Raw genomic sequence first — 20,688 nt, forward strand, 5'->3', positions numbered from 1 at the left:
TAGCACTTGTCTCATTATCATGACCATATTGATCATTTGCTCCTTCCTTCTTCAAGAAATTTTATATTTGGAATCAATTGGTCTATTACGCTTCCGGCATATCATAGACTCTTTTCTTCAAGGACTTCACATTGGAGCATTTGCAGCTGAATTATATCATAGGTTCAGTGCATTCATCTGGCAACTTATTTGCAACATTATGCAACTGAATTATCCCTTGAACTTTAAGTTCACATATTTATTTAACGAGGATCTAGATAATTCATAATTAACCTCACACATAATTTTCAGTTGTCAATCATCTCTCCCCCTAATGTTAGAAAATCTATCGCACATTCAACATTTTCGATGAAAATTATATGGTTCCTGACATTGAACCAATTTTAATGGGGAAACCTTGTTGGTTTGATGCATACATGTGTTGCTACATGTTAAATAAAATTATCTCATACCAAATCTTATTTGGGAGTTTTCTTCTCATAACCATGATTTAGCTATAATTGGAGGCATACAAATTCTGCTAAATCAACCAGCATTATCAATATAATTTTATATTTTGAAACTGTGCTCTTAATTTTAACAATTCGAGCAAACAACCTTACAAAAACCAATTTGTAAGTTGACAACAAAATACATGTGACCATCGCATAGATGCATCAATCATATAGTTGCAAATGATCCACATGACGGGTGAACGAGCCCATATTCACCCTTTTATATGTTCCAAAAATTTTAGGGGATTACAATCCCAACCTTAGCTGGTACAATGATCATTTTATCAAGAGAACAAGCAACACGAGAGAATTCATGAAGAATCTTTATTTCTTCATCATATAAATCACCTGAATTCTCAATCACGTTTGCATCACATTTAATCGAAATGATCAACCAGTCATGCCAACTGATCTTTATTTTAGCACACTTATAATTTACTTTTACATGTGATTTCATCAGCATGTACATGTTTGTATGGAACAAACAAGAGGAAAAGTGGGGTAATGTTTTACATAAACATTTATAACCCTCTTCGATTGTAGTGATTTATAGTTTCAATATTTATTTTCAATTCATGGGAAACTTAAAAAGTTTCTTTTGAGACTTACTACAACCCCAATATTATTCCTCTAATAATAGCACAACTCGTTAGAGCTTACAATTAATTTTGTGTACTATCACATATTGCATGACACCATCCCTATGGTGAGCATCTCCTTCAAGGAGGAAATTATATTATTATTGTCATGGTTAAAATCATTACGAGCAAGACGTCTTTCTTGTTTTACTTTTGTTGTACCATAGGTACACAAACAATGACAAATTTGTATTGCCACACAATAATGACCACAACCCTTATAGGCAAGAACTATTTCTTTCTTTTGCCCTTTCGGTAGTTCACAATAAACTTATCATAATGACGTATAAAACGTACAATATAATTAGCCATTTCTGCCAAATAAAATTTATTTTCTCACAAACCTCCTGTAGAGGTGAGTTTTGACATATATCATTTTTTTTCAAATCTCCCATAGAGGTGAGTTGTGGCATATATTCAATACATAATGATTTTATCACATCTTGACCCATTCTCTTATAGAATGATCGAGCATTCACGATACTCATTACAAATCACATTCTCTTCAAGGAATTGACTAATCATTTATATGTACTTCATAAATTTGCATTATAAGTACATTGTCATGTTTTAAAATTTATCATATTTCCATGACACACCTCAACATCACTTTAAAAGATTAAGTGTACCATCACTTTATCTTCTTGTATCATGATAGAGGATTTATAAACTTGTCAAATTATTGGGTTGACAACATTCACAAGTCCAATGAACTTTCATATCATTTTATGATAAACATTGCCTTCACATTTTGAAGGACTATTTGGAGAACCCGTAGTGTTCTTCCTTTTATAATTACCACAATGATGACTATTATAATTTCGTTATTTCATGCCCCTTTTCATATCCTTAATCATTTGTCATCTTTCAGACTAACTATTTATTGCTACCACATTCATACGATAGAATGGAGCAAGTGAATATGCGATTTCAAAATTATCATATGTTGCTACCACATTCTTTTCAAGGAATGGAGCAAATTCAATAGGACGAATTTCAAGACTTTTCATCAAAGTCTTAGTCATCATTATATCATCACTATGGTGCATTGACTCAAACTCAATGTCTTATCCATATAAGGCGTGTTACGTCATAATTCAATGGGACTTGAACCCAATCACGGTGCGTCAAAACTCAAATTGGTGTCTTACCCTTTTGGTGCGATAGAACTTGAATCTATCGTCTTATCCTCAAATATTTTTCATTATGGTGCATTCGGACTTTAACCTGATGTCTTACCCTTTTGGTGCGATGAAACTTGAATCCATCGTCTTACCCTTAACCAACGGTATAATAGACCAAAGTACAACATGACTCACCATTTGAGTCTTTCAAAACAATCAAAATAACATTCAAACTCATGCTATTAAAATTTTTATACCTTCTTCTATTAAAGAAGTTTTGTATAGCATGTTATATTAAACCAATAGTTGTATATGCCTTTGGTTCCTGATAATTGTTAGTGATTGAATACTATTGTGTTCTAAGTCATAAAAATATTTTAGAAAATACATACCTGATTTTATGCATATAATACCTTGATTTTCATAACGAGATCAACCAAAACATGAGTTAAAGAAGAACTAAAACTCAATCTTAATTGGCTAGAGACTCGTGCTGATAACGTGTTATAAAACCAAGCTTATAAGAATATAATCATAAAGAGAAGAAGACAAGAGAAGTAGATAGAAGAAGTGGAATATTCTTCTTATACAAGTGTATGTAAGTCTCATCTGTATATCCTACAATGGTGAATGAACAATCTTATTTATAGAGTGAGAAATCACTCCAAAAGTCACCATATTAAGTATCATAATAAATAGACACATTCTTAACCAAAAAGGTTCATGAACTTAGTGAATATGGATGGTTGTTCATGTACCTACCTTATGGACTATCCACTCATTCAATGGATTTATAACAATTTTCAAATTTTCGTATTTTTAAAAATAAAATAGTAAGTAATTTATTATTTAATTCTATTATATAATTGATTTTAGTTATTTTAAAAGTCTGCTTTTTATGATGTTGACTGGGGACGCTCACTTGTTTCGGTCGATTATTGGTCAAATACAAAATCAAATTAATTTAATCGATTTTAAAATTATCAAAATCAAACCAAACTCAATATAATGTACATTTATCGATTTGGTTATTTTCGATTTTGGTTTGCTTTGGTTTGGTTATTAACCATAAATAAAAATAAAAGAAACAATTCATTCAAAACGTGAAAAAAGTGACAACAATCCATTCAAACGAAAAAAATAGTTAGAGCGAATGTCATTACAGAACTTTCCATCATTGAATTAACTAAATAAAACTTTAAAATTCACTATTTTGCATTAGAAGGAATAATAATGACATTTTTAGTCCCACAAATAATTTCGATAGACATTTATATACATGAAATCAATAAGAAAAATGTTCTCACCTTGAACATTTTTTTCATAAGTAAATTATAAATAAATTTTTGATGAAACATATATAAAACTGTAAAATTGTTTATGAATATAAATATTATGTATATATAATAATAAAATTTATATATATAACTTGTTAGTTTTGTTTGATTATTTTTTTTAGTTTTTTACTAGCAAAATCATAACCAAATTAATTACTGTCGATTTTCAATAATCTAAAATTAAACCAAATCAAAATTTAAATTAAAGCAATTTGATTTAATTTTGTTTTTGTTTTGAATCGATTTTTATCCAAACCTTAACCCCAAAATGCTGGCATTTGTCACTATTTGGATAATATTTTCAAGAAAGTGGGGCTCATGTTTTTTATTTTCTTTTATTTGGTTATAATTTAAATAAGGCGGTTGTGTCACACAAATTGCATCGCCCTATTTTTTAGGAGTAATATTTTAAAAATATTTACTGATTCTGAAGACTATTTTAAAATATAGGGAAAATGATCAAATATGCCCCTAAACTATTCGAAAAGGTCTACATTACTCTCCGTTTAAAGTTTCGTTCACTCATGTCCTTGCCGTCCAATTTTTGGTCCAATTATGTCCTTATGGGCGTTAGTTGCCATGTTGGACATATCCAACTCATTTTTCATTTCTTTAAATGTCACATGGAATTGTCATGTCATTTTGACCTTACCACATAACATTTATATGAAAATGGAAAGATATTCTGACTCATAAACACCTAATTCGGCCCATAAATCAACTCCTTTTTAATTCACTATCCGACCTATTTTTAACAATTTTGTTTAATTTTTATTATTGCGGTAAATCCCGAAAATGAGTAATTGATTAATAAACAATGGGAAAAATATGAAAAAAAATATATAAAATTAACGCAAAATTCACAAATAAATACAGTAACCTTAAATCTAATATTTCAATTTTTTTTAAAATTTTTATTTTTTGATAAATCTCGAAAATGAGTAATTGATTAATAAAAAATATGAAAAAAATATAAATTAACGCCAGAAGTTCACAAATAAATATAGTGACATTTCAATCTACAATTTTTTTAAATTTTTTATATTTTTCGACAAATCCCGAAAATGAGTAATTTATTAATAAAAAGGGAAAAATATGAAAACAATCTAAAAAATATACGTCGAAATTCACAAATAAATATAGTAAACTTAAATTCAATAATTTTTTTTAATATTTTTTTCATATTTTCCTATTTTTTATTTGTGATTTTTTTTTGCGTAATTTTTATATTTTTTCATATTTTTGTTAATAAACTCATTTTTGGGATTGGTCGAGAAAATTAAAAATTAAAAAAATCTTGAAATTATTGAAGATAAGGTTACTGTATTTATTTTTTAATTTTTGGCGTTAATTTTATATTTTTTCATACTTTTTATTAATCAATTACATTTCGGGATTTATCGAAAAAATAATATTTTTTTTTAAAAGTGTTTAAATTGAATTTAAGGTTACTATAATTATTTATAAATTTTTGGCGTTAATTTTATATTTTTTTTATATTTTTATATCTTTTTATTAATCAATTACTCATTTTTGGAATTTATCGAAAAAAATAAAAATTAAACAAAATTGTTGAAAATTGGTCGGATAATTTATTTAAAAGGGGGTCGATTAATGGGTCGGATTAGGTGTTTATGAGTCCGAATATCTTTCCATTTTCATATAAATGTTATGTATAAGGTCAAAATGACATGGCAATTCCATGTGCATTTAAAGAAATGAAAAATGAGTTGGATATTTCCAACATGGCAACTAACGCCCATAAAGGCATATTTGGACCAAAAGTTGGATGGCGAGGATATCAGTGAACCAAACTTTAAATGAAGAGTATATCTTGACCTTTTTGAATAGTTTAAGGGCATATTTGACCCTTTTCCCTAAAATACAATAGTGATTTATATATTTTAATTTTTAATGAATTTCAAAATGTCGTATTTCAAGAAAGTGGGGTCGTATTTTTCATTTGTTTTTGTTTGCATCTATGTCTAGTTTTTGTTTCTTTTTCTTTTTGTTAGATTTTCGTATTTTTAAAAATAAAATATTAATTTATTATTTAATTTTATCATATAATTTGATTTTAGTTATTTTAAAAGTCCCCTTTTTTTATGATGTCGACATTTGTCAATATCTGGGTAAGTTGTTGATATGTTTCTATTTTTATTTTAAAATTTTATCTTTATAAATTAAAATAGTTATATAATAGTTAAATTTTTTCTTATTTAAATTTCTAAAAATTTGTGGCACATCTATGGCGTTTTTTCTTTCTCCTTTTATATATAGATAAATTATTATTATTATCGATTGAAGTGAAAATAAGCAATTTATGATTGGCATGGTTGCTTCTTATACTCCCTTCCGTCTATTTATTTATTTATGATAACTAAAAATAATAAGTCAAAAATATTGTCATATTAAAAATTTAAATAATTTTTTTTTAAAAGAAATTTTAGTCCTACTATGATGAAAGAATGAAATACTAATTAAATAAGATCAAAATTCATAAATCAGAACAAGTAGTCTAATTAACTTTTTGATTAATATTTAAAGTTAAACATGAAAACTAAAATGGGCCTCAAGGAGTAATTTATTGGAAAAATTATATATAATAGCAAATTAATAACCTAAATTAAATAGAGTAGCTAGGTTTGATTTAATTGTGCTCCATAGCAAACGTTTGTAAAATTGTCAGGCGCCTCTCTCCCAAATATCTCGCTCGCCACTCTCCTCCAATCTCTCGCTCGCTTCGTCACTTTTCATACAAAAACATGTGTATAAAAATTGTTTCTAATTATATAAAACAGAGAAAATTATATAAATACATATATTTTTGTTCCCCTCTCTCCCCTCTTCCATATCTCGCTCGCCACCCTCGCCTTTCTCACTTATACAAACAAAAGCGAAATGTATAAATTGCATTTTTGTTTGTATAAAGCGTGAGAAAATTGTATATACACATGCAAGTACATATATTTTCGTCTTATAAACGTATAATTATACAATAAAAATACTCCCCTGCCCAGTTTATTTTGCATTCTCGTTTTAAACAATTTTCAAATTGCATCTAATTTCTATCTTTCTCATTTTATACAATTTGATTCAATTATATATTCCTCATCAAGTCTCTTTTGTCTTTCTGTCTTCCTCTCTTTCTCATTTTATACAAATTCAAATTGTATATAATCGTTATATAAACTTATAATAATACAATTTATTTTATACACTTCGTTTTTATTCAGTTCTCTGCCCAAGTGTTTTTCTCTTTCTTGTTTTATACATTTCGTTTCATACAATGGCTTCAACTGTATATGTATAGCGAATAATACAGTTTCTATGTTTGCTATGGAGCGCAATTATGCAAACTTTGCTATAGCATATAAATATGATTTTTTTTATTTGCTATATGTAAAAATTGTCCTAATTTATTTGACCCTTTTACTGCCGTCAATTTCCTTTTCCCCCCTAATTTCTGATAATTCTCATCGAAGCTAGACAAATATATAGGTTCTTCCATATGTAAATGCTTATAATACTTTTAGAACAAGATTACTCATATCAAAATTTTATATTTAGCAAATTAATTAGTAGTATCTATATTTTTCGTAATTTAAAATTTAAAAACACTTGAAATATTAACCAAACACAAACTAATAATAAAAGTACTTGTCAAAAATAATTTAGCTAACTAAAGACAAGTTCATTTTAGTAGATTAGCCAAAAAGGCTATTATTATTAGTAACAAGGTAAAAGGATACATTTTAGTTTTACATTTTTAATCAATATATCTAAACATTCACTTGCTTGTTAAAAATCCAACTAAATTTTATCAAACGTGACTCTAATTTCTTGGTTCGATCTTCCAACTTTCTAATCTTACGTGGAAGTCCACACACAAAATCTTGTGCACGCCTCGCCTCCGTTGTCAAGCCTTGAAGCTTTTCCAATTCCCATCTTATTATAAAAAATTCTAATATTTCAGCATAATCACGAGATGTGTAAACACCCTGATTTTGGGAAATGGTAGAAAAGTACTCAAATATATTTGGATCTTGGCCATCATACATGAGGTGCAATGGCATAGTAATTCTCTTCTTCATCATATTTGCAATGGCTAACATAGTTGTGTTTGGGTCCACTTCTAGCAACTTGTCAATAATTCTTGTGTAGGCATTCTCATGACGCTTTTCATCTGCTGCAATGGTTCCACATATACGCGCTAGCACGGGGTCTCCACCTTCTCTAGCTAGCCTAGCCATATTACCATGTGTTAGAAATGTGGCTCGCTCTTGAAATGACGTGTACACAAACCCCATATATGGATTGTTCTCTGCTCCGATATCCTAAAATTTAAACATGATAGAACAACTTATATATTTATATAAGACGTATTTAAAAAAAATTGTAGGTCATCTTAACAAAATAATTTTATAAAAATGTTTAGAGCAACACTTACAATTCCAGCTCCAATAGAGTATTGTAGTGTTTTCTCCACCATCAACACATCCACTCTTCCGGAAAGATAGAGATAAGTTCTTAGCAGATCGCCATGTCGATTTTCCTCAGCTGACCAAGCCCGAGTCCAAATTGCCCATGGACATGGGCTCGATCCAGTCTCATCGCGTACTCCATCAAACGTATTAAATAGAGTCTGATAAGTAGGCAAAGCATCTTCAGTTAGCATGTTACCCGCAAGCATAATAAAATACTCATCCGAAAGCCCTAAAACTCGTTGCCTTAGGGCCCGAACCTCTTCTTCGAATTGTTCGGGCCCTTGAGATGGGTCAGGGAGAAACTCAATGGGCTGCCAACATTTCTCTACAGGCTTTCGGAGTGAGAGGACGTTTTCAGAAACCCAAGGTTCTAATGACTTAAAGATTTCCAATTTTTCTGGTGGCATTGAGTGAGTAACCTGGTGGCGAGATGTGGGTGAAGCCACCGCGATGACCGGAGATAACCTCCGTGATGAGGTGGTTTTGCGACGGAGTATGGTGGTTGTAGGGGGAGGTGAGCCCCGTACAATCGATGGAATGTTGAATAGGGAGAAACTTATAGTCTGGATCATGACTAATAAAAAGTTTAATTAATTATAGAGTGACCAATATTGTTTACAAGGAAATCTTATTTATATAGATGGATATACAATTTGTGCCCAACTCATAAATGACGCGGAGATAAAAAAAAAATAGGAAAATTGCGTATAATAGCAAACTAATAACCTAAATTAAATGGAATAGTTAGGGTTTGATTTAATTGTGCTCCATAGCAAACATTAGCTAAAATTTGTCAGCGTCTCTCTCCCAAAAATCTCGCTCGCCACTCTCCATTCTCGCTCGCCTCTGTTTTGTATAAAGCGAGAGAAAAATTGTATATACACATGCAAAAATGTATATCTTCGTGTTATACACTTAATTATACAAATTACAAACATTTTTCTTCAAATATTGCAGAGAAAAAGGCTAACGAATTATACAATTGCAGTGAAATACAATTTCTCTAGCTTTATACAACAGAAGTGTATATATTGTGTTTCTGTTTTTGTATAAAGCGAGAAAAACATATGTCTTCTTGGTATACACTTATAATTATGCAATATACATATATATTAATTCGATTCAACTGTATGCAAAACAAATTATACAATTGCAGCGAAATAGGCTAGCGAATTATACAATTATATATTTATAGCAAATTATATAATTTTATGTTTGCTATGGAGCGCAATTATGCAAAGTTTGTTATAACATCATCAGAGAAGCGCTTAATGATGCCCTTCTTCTTCCTTGCGAATAGAAATTAAAGCCCTCCGCGCGTCAATAGCAATGGACTAGAACCCCTGCGTACGTCGCCCTCGTCTACACTCGCCGTGAACGCGGGCAAACAGGATGCCTTTGTCGCATCTCTCTCAACCCGTCTCTTTCAAGTAGTACGACTCCACCTCGCAACGCAGGCATGCATTTTCGTCCTTGCGATGGCGAGATCGAGCCACGTTACTAGCAAGGACATAGAGATCGATCTCGAGCGTCCATCCGTTTTTCCTATTTTTGGATAAGTGCAGAAAAAGTTGGTTGACCCACAAAGGGGAAGGTTTTAGAATTTTGAAATCGGCTGGAGAAGTCGAGAAAATTCTTGAAAGTCGAGTTGTAGTCATACTATATGGCATTGAGATGAGAAATTATGTAAAATCTCATCATCTTCCCTGCCATCACCATCGACATTATCAAAATTGAGAGCTAAACTAAACTTTAAGATTAATTTTGAAATAAATATATTCGTTAATAGTTTTGAAATAACAAATTTATGAATGTGAGTTGTAACAACCATGTTGTTTTAATTCTACGTCATAGATGTTTTGCAAACACTTTTGAAATTCTAAGTTATAGATTTTTGGAAGTTAAATTTTTTCTTTTCAATTCATGAACCTGTAATAAATACTATTTAATTAAAAGTTTTTCTTGCAAAACTTTTATACTATAAATTGAATTTCTTTTAGTTGAAAAGATTCTCAAAAATAACTTTTCCTTGAAAATTATTTGTGAGACATTAATCCAAATGTGAAATCACTGATTCAAAAATAGAATAGCAAGATTCTTGAACGCTACTTATCCTGTGATTTTGTTGAATCTCGAAAATAGAGTTGTTATTCATTCTTCTGATTGCTCGTGGGATAGATCCCAACTATCTTCAAAAAAACATATTAACGTGTCTTTAAGTCAATCTGTAACGCCACAGACCGTCGTTACTGGAGAAAGACAAAAAATTCATGAAAAATCCGGACCCTATTCCGCTACACGAAAAAATCAAATTATGTGAACACAATTAAATATGAAAATTGAGCAGTTAAATTTAAAATAATTACACACGCACATGGGCGCGCACATGCACGCACACACGGATGCGCGCGCGTGCGCACGCACAAAATAAGTAAATATTATAAATATTAGAGATAAATTTCAAAAACAAACCTAAACCATCTCCTTTTATTGAGTTTCACACCTAAACTATCGAAAATATGAGTTTCATACTCAAACTGTCATTTTTTAGTTAAGACTTCGTGGAGCTCCATAAAGTTAGGAACAAAAAGACTATTTGGAAAAAAAAATAAAAACAAAAGGTATTAAAGAATTTCGTGATAAATAAAATTTAAGTGTGTTTTTAAAACATTATTAATTTATTGAAGTGAAATATTTTTATAATAATGATGCTTAACATGTTTTGGATTATATAAATGGTTAATATAATAATGAAATAACAATTGAGATTTTACTAGATCTCTATAATTTTTTTTGTTTAAATAAGTTAAATTATATAATTTAGACACTTTTTACTTGCATAATATTATTCGCCCAATCCGAACAAGTAAAAATAAATCAGCAAAGAGATAGGAACCAACTATGTCAACTATTGAGCTACTTGATTCACTCTTCAAATATGAGAGAAATATAATTATTGTTACAAGAACATAATAACAATTTATTCCCTTTCGGCTACCACTAAACTATATATATTATAGTATTGTACTAAAGAAAGTACAGAAAACAGTACATTTGTTGGCCCAAAAGATCTTTTACATAATTTTGCTATCACTATCTAAGTAGACCCTAATAATAGTGATGATTAAATTTTCATAAGTCAATAATCTTCATAACTTTTACAAAATTGGAACCCAAGAAAAGAAACTTGATCCATGTATGAGGAGTACTCTAAATATAATTACTTGTCAAAGTGGTGGTTAGATCAAAGTAAGTACACCATAATTATCCGCATGGGGGGGCCAAAGATTTTCTTAATATTTTTCTTTTATAGCCCCAAAAGGACATAATAAAGAAGGGTTACTGGTAATGAAACCAACATCCCGAATATAACCCTGCAAAACAAGAGAATAAAGTCATCTCAAAATTATAATCCAAGGGTAAAATAGGTATTTAAAAAAATTTATTCATAAATAAAAGTTTGACGATGTCAAATATTTTCATCCATTAATTATATTGGAGTACTTATTGACAAAACTTTAACTAAGTCAAACTTATAGTAATTTTCATAAATCTTAAACCCCACCAAATTTTATTTCAAATGGTGATAAAGCTTAACTTCACACATGGAGTATTATTTATTTATCTATGTTGTTATGTTAGAAATAACAAAATATAACATATTTCTAATATAAAGAAGGTCAAAACACATATTTTAATTAAATTAATGTTAAATGTGTGAAATTATATATCATAATCGAAATAAGAATTTATCAATACGTAAGGGATCGAAAGTAATTAAGATGAACTTACCCTGTGCTTAGTATGTCTGGATGCAACCCATATTCTCTAGCGAAGACAAATGGAACGATTCCTTGGGGAAGAGCTGCCTGAATATTAGGAATAAAATTAATTTTTTATTTCCTATAATTATCTTAATTTATTTAATCTTATAATATATGAAAAAATAGAGTTTTCTTTTTCATATGAAAAAAGAATGAAAATTCTCTCTACAACTAAAAGTTTTGAGTTCACACATGCTCAGTTTGAATAATTAACATCATGGAAACAGAAATGGTGCACGAATTGAACAACTAAACATGTAATTAATTAAGTATAAGTATAACGTCCAAAACTTTTACGTCATATGATTAATGTCAAGAAAAAGAAAATCAATATTACAATAATATGTTTATATAGAATTTCGATCGTATCATGCTACATTTATATATATTGTAATAGGTATTTATTTGCCTTCAAAATTACAAATCGTATTTTCTCTTATAAATATTTATGTATAGATATTTTTTGAGTGATCTGGTAATTACCTGTACAATTGCGGTATGAAGTCGAACTCCTTTAAGTCCAACGGCAATAGAAGTGGCTGACATTACTAGAGGTCCACCTATAAATCTTATGGCCATCCCTATTGCTGCCATCTTAGTACCACAAGCAATTATTCGAGGTTGAAGTGCCATGAACAACCCTATAAAAGTACCATATGACACATATTGAATATAATGTTACGTTGCTAGGCTAATACGGCTCGCTTGGCTCTTCTAATAATTATTACTTACTAGTTATTTCATTATGTGACATACCTAAACTGAACATTGCCATCCCAAGGCCTGCGTCTGAAATTATTTTAATGGAATATTTTACCAAACTTGGCATCCCCACATTCCATCTGCTCAAAAAGTTAGGCAACTTTGTTAGCAAGTACTGTATGATTTTCAAGGAAAGTAAAAGACTTTTTATTTTTTTTCTAAAGACAGTACTAAAGTTTAGTCCCTCTATTTGACTTCTGAACAGGTTGAGCAATCATTTAAACTTTGACATCATTAAAATGACCCTTTATGGAGTACAATGCCAACAACCAATAATAAATTATATTAGCATATTATATTAACCAAAAGTATATTTATTATGTCTCAAAATTACATGGTAATATAGTAAGACATATTATGTCTTAATTTGTTCGTCTAATTTCAATTTGACACAAATTTTATAAAACAAAGAAAGAAGTTTTCGAAACATATGAATTAAAAAGAAAAATACGATAAATAAATTGAAACAGACCGAGCGATTAGATTTTTGGATATTTTTGAACTTACTTGAATGAGATAAGAGACCATAGAAGTCCTAAAATACTGGAGTAAGTATTTGGATTACGAGAAAGTTTTCTGCCAACCATAACGATAATGAGCCTTAGCATCACTAAAGCATTTGGCATTTCTTGTTTAATAATATTATTTGTATTTGATGAATCTGCAGCTCCAACTTCTTGTACTGGGAAATTTGATATATCTCTAAAGCTGATTTCCTTTTCTGGATTAATAAACAAATCATAACTTTTTGTTAGTCATTAAAGAAAAAGGAAAAAGTACTTTAACCATCAAAATTCATAAAATAGTGATTACACTAACCACTTTTCGATTCTGGAGTTTCAAATTTCACAAGTCTAATAATAAGAATATTGTGGAAATTTGAATTTTTATCATAATGACAATTTTTTAATAATTATAATTGAAAGGTGGCTACTTGTGAATAGAACATCCAAAGTTGAAACATTTGTATATGCGGCCATTAAAAAAAAAGTGCTTTTCTAGTTATAATTTCTTTTTTTTTTTTAATTTCAACTTGAATCAATTCATCTGGAATATAAAAATCTCATTCATCTCATACGATTAATCAAATAAACTAGGTAAATTAAAAAAAAAAAAAGCATTAAAAAAAAAGTGGGCAACAATGGAGTGGAGAGATGATAATTTATCAAATTATTGGAGTGCGCTCTATCAAATAAGTCCATCAAAACACACGTGCTTTAAAGTAATGATATTGTCTAGATATGTTGAAGTCTGGTCCAATTATTATTTTGCCCATTTAAGAGGAATTTTTTTTTTTACTTTTTCCATTTTAGTTTTGCTTTTTACTTATATCCATTTTTTAATAAAAATAAAAAACTCGATTATTTAATGCAACTGAAGTTAAATTATATACGTACCACTCTCTTTTACATGAAATTTAAAACAGAAGGTAAAAGAATCTTTAAATAGTTATAAATTATGTCATAATTAATGATCAATGCCACCTGCAGGGCTAATTAATATAGTATAAAATAACTCGTTATTTTTTTAAAAAAATTAGAAATAAATCTTTAAAATATAAAAGTGATGTAACTTTTGGGACAAGTAAAAATAATAATAAAAAAAGTTCAAGTTATTTCGTGATAGATTATATTTAATTAAAAATATTAATAGATCGAATGAATCAATTAAAATATATAACATAGTATCTGACATAAAAACTATATGCACAAATATATTAATACGATGTACAAATTCAACTTGGTATAATATGAAAAAAGAGTAGTTAATTATAATTGATGTACTTTGAGTGGTCGAATTATTTATTGATGATTTTGGAGTCTTTATAAGAATCAACCAATTTGTTATATTGCTATGTCAGGTCACAGGTGATATGTGTAAGAAATATGAGAGTGAAAATGATACAACATGTGAGAATCTAGGCACCATACTTTATTCTTGGGCATGCAAACGAGAAAGCAACCTATCTATATGATAATGAAAAATTTGGTCAAAAATTTTTAAAAAATTATTCTATTTTTTTTATTTTAAAATAAAATGATTTTTTTTATTTTTTAATTAAAATATATTAAAGTTAAAGAATAAAAAAAATTCAAAAAGATGAAATATCATGACAAAAAGAATTTTTTCATTAATTATTTGACTTTGGCCGGTCAAAGGAACTGTTTAACTATATTTTCTTTTTCTTGGGATCAACATGCTTTGTTTGTTTTGCATAATATTAATATTTCAATGTACTAGTATTAATTAAGTAAATTCTTGAAAAGGAACTAAAGATACATTATTTTAGATTACAAGGAGTATTAGTGTTAACAACAAAAAGATATCAATTGTAAATGGTTAATGATTCAACGCAAAGATTCTTTCAGCATTAATTAACCAAATATACGTTGTCGAGTACTTCAAATTTGTGTATGAAAAAATGGGTATTTTGATGGCCGCTTAAAGACTAATTACATTAGCCAGTTAAATATTACTTCCTCTGTTTTATTGTATACTTACTTCTATGTCAATTTAGATAATAAAATTATATTTTAGTTTGTCTCAGAAATAATATTATTTCTATATTTGTAGAATTTTTATTTTGCACAAACATGAGTAACTAATTATAGCCCTAGCTTTCGAAAGTTTTTTTTCTTTTAAACTTCTTATTAAATCAAATTTTATCATATAAATTAAAATAAAGAAAGTATTAATGTACAACTTATACATATTCACAGATTAAACACTATTATTATATATTTTGATAGGTAACTTCAATTTCTATAAGGATATCTTGAGTGAATCGTGTAATCTCTCAAATAGACCTTATACTACACAAATTTTAATTTCGGATAACAAAAAATTAAAAAAAGAAAAAAAGCACCAACTGCGCGCATGGGTCACAGAAAACAACAATTCCAGAGACCAAAAACAAATAAGGTTTGAGTAGGACAAGACATTAGTAAACAAACGTACCTCCAACATCATCTCTGTACCCTTGTCTCTCTCCATTTAAACATGAAGACTCCCACGCCATTTTACTAGATGGAGACGCCTGCTTAAACACCTTACCACCCACTGGGGACATTACCCACATTGGGGTATTCCCACTTGTTGTCACATCCAATTCGTTGAAATTCGAGGCCCTGGGCGTCGGTTGCAGCGAGTACGCGTCAGAAGACGCGTACCCACCAGACAACCGAGGACTCGCTGCACGAAACCCCACGCCCAGGTCTCCATGCCCAAACGGGATATCCCCGTTGTGTAAAGGGGTATGAACGGAAAAAATTTCAGCATTGGAGAGATTTGATGCCCTAGGTGTGATCCCTATAGAGGATGAAAATGCGGATTCCGGTGCCGATGAAGTGGATCGACGGATACGGACGTGGATACGTCCGTTACCGTCGATTTCTGATTCCGTACAAAGTGGATTCCGGCCGTCTAGTGAGATGACGTCGTTGTCGATTTCGAATTTTGTTATGGATGCAGCAACATTGCCGGGGAATTGATTTTTGATTAATATTGTGGCAGCTCTATATTCAAACAAGAACAATAATAAAGTATACCTGCATTAATAAATTAGAACTGTAATGATCAAACAGTTAAATTCACTATGGTATCAGAGCAGTCAGTATTCAGTATTCGAGGTATATATACCATATAATGCATTGAAGGACAACAAGTTGAACCATGAGGCTTTGAGTGAAATCACCATACATGGCATTAAGCAAAGGAATGCCCATAACTAATGTATTAGGCAAAGTTGAAACAGAAAAAAGAGTGATAAGCCAATCCAACTGCCCTTTACAAATGGCCCAAACTGAGAGCAATACAAGAACCAAAATCTTCGACAAAGTATCAGCCAATATGAATTTCGTGTCCATTTGGTAAGGATTATTCTGAGAGATGAAGTGGAAGGATAGGACCGGAACGGCAAATACCGCGACGAAACGGTTGATGCCGGAGCATTGCTCCGGCGAGAATATCTTCCACCATTTTACTGAACCATATGCCACTATCATAGCAAAGTATAATGGAACCATTGCACACATTACTTTGTAAAAATCATTTACACCTATCATCTTACAATGAAGTATATATTTTGCGCCTTTAATTTTAGGTGTAATATATTATAAAGAAAGTGAAAGGGTTGATTGAGTTTATATAGAAAAATTATATATTTTTAAACTTTGGAGGTACGTTAAATGAGATTCTTCATTAATTACTACTCCCTCCCCACCGTTCTTTTTATAAGTCACTTTTTTTATTTTGTAATTACATTAAAAATGATATAATTTTACGCTTTTATTCTTATTTAATATTTTTGAATATCAAGTTTTCAATCAATAAATATGAATTGCTCCCATCGTTTCGTTTTATGTGGCACTTTTTGAATTTCAAAATTTAAATAAATGTATTTTTTACTGTAAATTTTTATGGATCTTTTAAACATTTTGAATTATCAATTATATCTACTTATAATACTTCTTACATAATTTACAAATATGTAAATTTCATTTCAAAAAAATTGAAGATTTCATGTGTTAATTTTCAACCAAACTTAAATTATTTGACTCTCGAAAAAACAAAAGTATCATATAAATTGGGACAGAGAGAGTAATTTATTTTGATTAATTAATTTAACCAGAGAACATCAACAATTTACTTAGATTTTCTCAAATGTATATTTTCAAGACTAATACTTCCTAAGAATTTAAAAAATAATAATAATTTATACATTAACTTTGTAAAACGACTAATATTATAGATCAATTATTTATAAAAAATAATATATAAAAGGAGACGGAAGGAGTAGTTAGCACTGGAATTAATTGGTTGGTAGATTCAATGATTAGTGTTCTTTTAACATATGGAGAAATTTTACACGGGTCGGCAAATATCTGATGGTCTAGAATTACTTTAAACAAACTCGCACCAAATTATATACACTCCCTCAATTAGACTTTTTTACTTTCAGTTTTTCAAAAGTTAAATTACATGTAAATTTTAATTAATGTTTTGAAAAATATTTTTTTATTATTTTAATATAAGATAGATTGTAATTTATTATATTTTTTATCATATCGATTGAAATATTTAAATTTAAGATATTGAGTTAGTCTGATTTAATTTAGCTGTAAAAATAAGTCAGATTATTTCTCAAAAAGTAAAATGTGATAAGTAAAAGTGTTTAAAGTTTATTGTGTATAGATAAAAGTGAATAAAGGAATTCATTTTTGCATTTTATATTACCTGACTGATGTCGATCTAATATGATATTTCTTTAAAAAAATTTAATTAAAGGTGTATTTCACAAAATTAAGTTCATTTATTTTTGCTTTATTACAGGAAATTGACATCCAAATTCACTCATCAAGAATGATGAATTAATCCGTCATTGTGCTTAATTAATTAATTCATGAATAGTTCTTCTAAATGGCACTCCAGCCGACAAGCTGGCCATGGCAATATTTAGGAGGCACATTGGGATTTGGGATTAATTATGAGCATCATTCATTCATAAGTTCCATATTGCTAGGTCCATTTTAAGTTATTATATTGGAGTTTTTAAGAGTTAATTTCATCGAGTTAAATTAGATTATATTAATTTAATATTTTAAATAAAATATTAAAAAATTATATAAAAATTTTATATATTATAATTTTTTGTGTATTAATATTATAGAAAAATATATCGTGAAATATTAATTAAAGTTTTCATTATTTGATTCTTAAAAAGTTATAACAATTAAAAATAAACAAAAAAAAGTATAAATGTGTGTGTTTTTTAGAGTTTTAATATTTAGATAAAATATAATCATACATTTCAACATCGTATAATAATAGGCAAGCAGCATTGAAATTAAATTTCATTGCTATCCAAAATTTACATATTAAAAAAGAAAAACTCAATTATTTTATGTAATATATAAGATAGAAAAATATGTTATAGTTCAATAGCACGTAAAAGTCAACTGAATTTTGAATTGTTTGAGAAAATATGGGAAGCATAAAGACAGCAAAATATTCTCCCATTGAAATCAGCATACATGGAAGACTCAACCCTACCGATGATTGGGAAGTCAAATATTTATTTAATAAAATTCATGATAATAATATAGTTACAAATAATCATAAAGTATTATGATAATAAGATACACATTTGGTGCAAATATAAAAATAATGAACGCTTGGACACGTAGGCATATTATCTCGTATAGTCTCACGGGTGTGTTTGCTAATTTTAAATATTTTAATATCTTTTATATTTAATTCATCAAAGTTATTTTTTTAAAAATTAAAATAACAAAATAAGTTTGTTCATGGAAGTATGGCAAAAAAAAAAAAATCATGATTAACATTTCACTTATCCTCCCAACATTTCCTCTAGTTACTACACCTTCATAATGGTTGCTTAAATTATACATAAATACTTTTAAAGTATTAAGTTTTTTACTAACTTATCACACATTAAAATGTAGAAAATTATTTTCTAGCAAAAAGTGATTATCCGCTTATTTTTTGTGTTTAATATGAAAATAATATGTTTCGATTCTAAAAATATTTATATTTATCACGGGAATATAGGTTTGGGGTTGTGGGGAGGAGGTTACTGTGGGGGGGGGGGAATAGGCTGGGGTCGTGTGGGCTAATGGCGTGGGTCATTATTGTATTTACTCTTATTACGGAAATCATTTTTTTTTATTTTAAACATCTTATTATTAAAAAACATATATATATACATTTTATAAAAAATTAATCAATTCAACATCAAAAAGAATAAAAAATTTACCCGATGCATCTTCAATCTCTTTTCAGAGTCCAATTTATGAGGCGGAAAAGCTAGCGAGAGACATCGACAGTTCATATTGTTTTTTTATCATATCATGCATATAGTAGAAAATATATTCACTGACACAAAATATTAAAGTAACTTTGAGAAATTGGTAATATAAAACTGACATCTAAATTTTCTGCAACTTTTCTCACCTTTTAAGTAATTTTCTCAACTTTCTTTTAAAAAAAAATAGGATAACGTACAAATATCCTTTCAATCTATATTTAAAATCTCATAAAAATATTTATATTATATTAAGGTCTTATTACCTTCTGAATTTATTTTATTAATAATTATCTATCCCTTCTCGATCTACGTGACACTATCTTGTGAACTCAATAATAGTTAGCTAATGTCACATAGACTGAAAAGGAATAAAAAATTATTTATAAAATAAATTCAGGAAGATAATAGAATCTTAATATAATATAAGTGTGTCTCTAAAATTTTGAATATAAATTGAGGAGGTACTTGTGCATTTTTCTAAAAGAAATCACACAATGTACGTTATCACTTTCTTCACATTGCATTTACTCTACAATAATTTGTATAAATATTCATTTTCGAGTATATTTAATTAAGGTAATCTTATACTTTGGGAGTTTCAGTTTGTTATATTTGGTGTAGCTTATTTTTTATTTTATTTTTCGTTCAAAGTCTATATTATAATTGTAATAATATTTGAACGGTGTATTATAGAACTCATTTAAAGATAATTTTTTTAACAAAATTTTGAATTTCAGACTTTTGATTAAAGATCAAACAATTTCGCAAGACGTTTTGTAACTACTTGAGATTAAAAATGGGTGGAATAGACAGATGATGTTCGTGTAAGAGCCGGCAATGTTTGTCATTTTATGATGAAACATAAGTTTAGTGAAACAAACATATATGATGGCCCTATAGTTGCGCATAAAACACCTAACCAACCACACGCATGCTACTCGTATCTCTCTCTGTCTCCTCCTCTCTTTTTCAATAACTTTGATAAGGAAAATGGAGAGGGGATTACACAATGAAAATTCCTCATTCCATCTTCTCTCCTTTCTTATAATTTTGATTTTTCGTGCAGTTGATTAAGTAAGTGTTTTACTTTAAATTTAAAGTTATATTATGAAATTATAATATTTATTTGTTATATTTAAACGGAACTCATAAAAAATAATTAATTTTTTGGTTAAAAAATGTACAAGAACGACAGT

The 20,688-nt window shown here is 28.8% G+C and overlaps 2 protein-coding genes across 2 annotated transcripts; both read right to left on the reverse strand.

Annotated features, from left to right (window-relative positions):
* Positions 1-7,290: 7,290 nt before the first annotated feature.
* On the reverse strand, positions 7,291-8,693 carry LOC101245370 (stearoyl-[acyl-carrier-protein] 9-desaturase 6, chloroplastic). Its single transcript, XM_004242012.5, has 2 exons — positions 8,044-8,693; positions 7,291-7,930 (listed from the first exon to the last, which is right to left on the reverse strand). Exons 1-2 carry the CDS (start codon positions 8,650-8,652, stop codon positions 7,376-7,378), a joined length of 1,164 nt encoding a protein of 387 aa, XP_004242060.1. The 5' UTR covers positions 8,653-8,693; the 3' UTR covers positions 7,291-7,375.
* Positions 8,694-11,064: 2,371 nt separating this feature from the next.
* Positions 11,065-16,763, reverse strand: PIN6 (auxin efflux carrier component 6). Its single transcript, NM_001247270.2, has 7 exons — positions 16,306-16,763; positions 15,625-16,214; positions 13,174-13,387; positions 12,661-12,746; positions 12,388-12,545; positions 11,873-11,949; positions 11,065-11,454 (listed from the first exon to the last, which is right to left on the reverse strand). The coding sequence occupies exons 1-7, from the start codon at positions 16,728-16,730 to the stop codon at positions 11,388-11,390; spliced, it is 1,617 nt and encodes a 538-aa protein (NP_001234199.1). The 5' UTR covers positions 16,731-16,763; the 3' UTR covers positions 11,065-11,387.
* Positions 16,764-20,688: the final 3,925 nt, after the last annotated feature.

The sequence above is a fragment of the Solanum lycopersicum genome, chromosome 6, assembly GCF_036512215.1.
Source record: "Solanum lycopersicum chromosome 6, SLM_r2.1".
Taxonomy (NCBI): Eukaryota; Viridiplantae; Streptophyta; class Magnoliopsida; order Solanales; family Solanaceae; genus Solanum; species Solanum lycopersicum.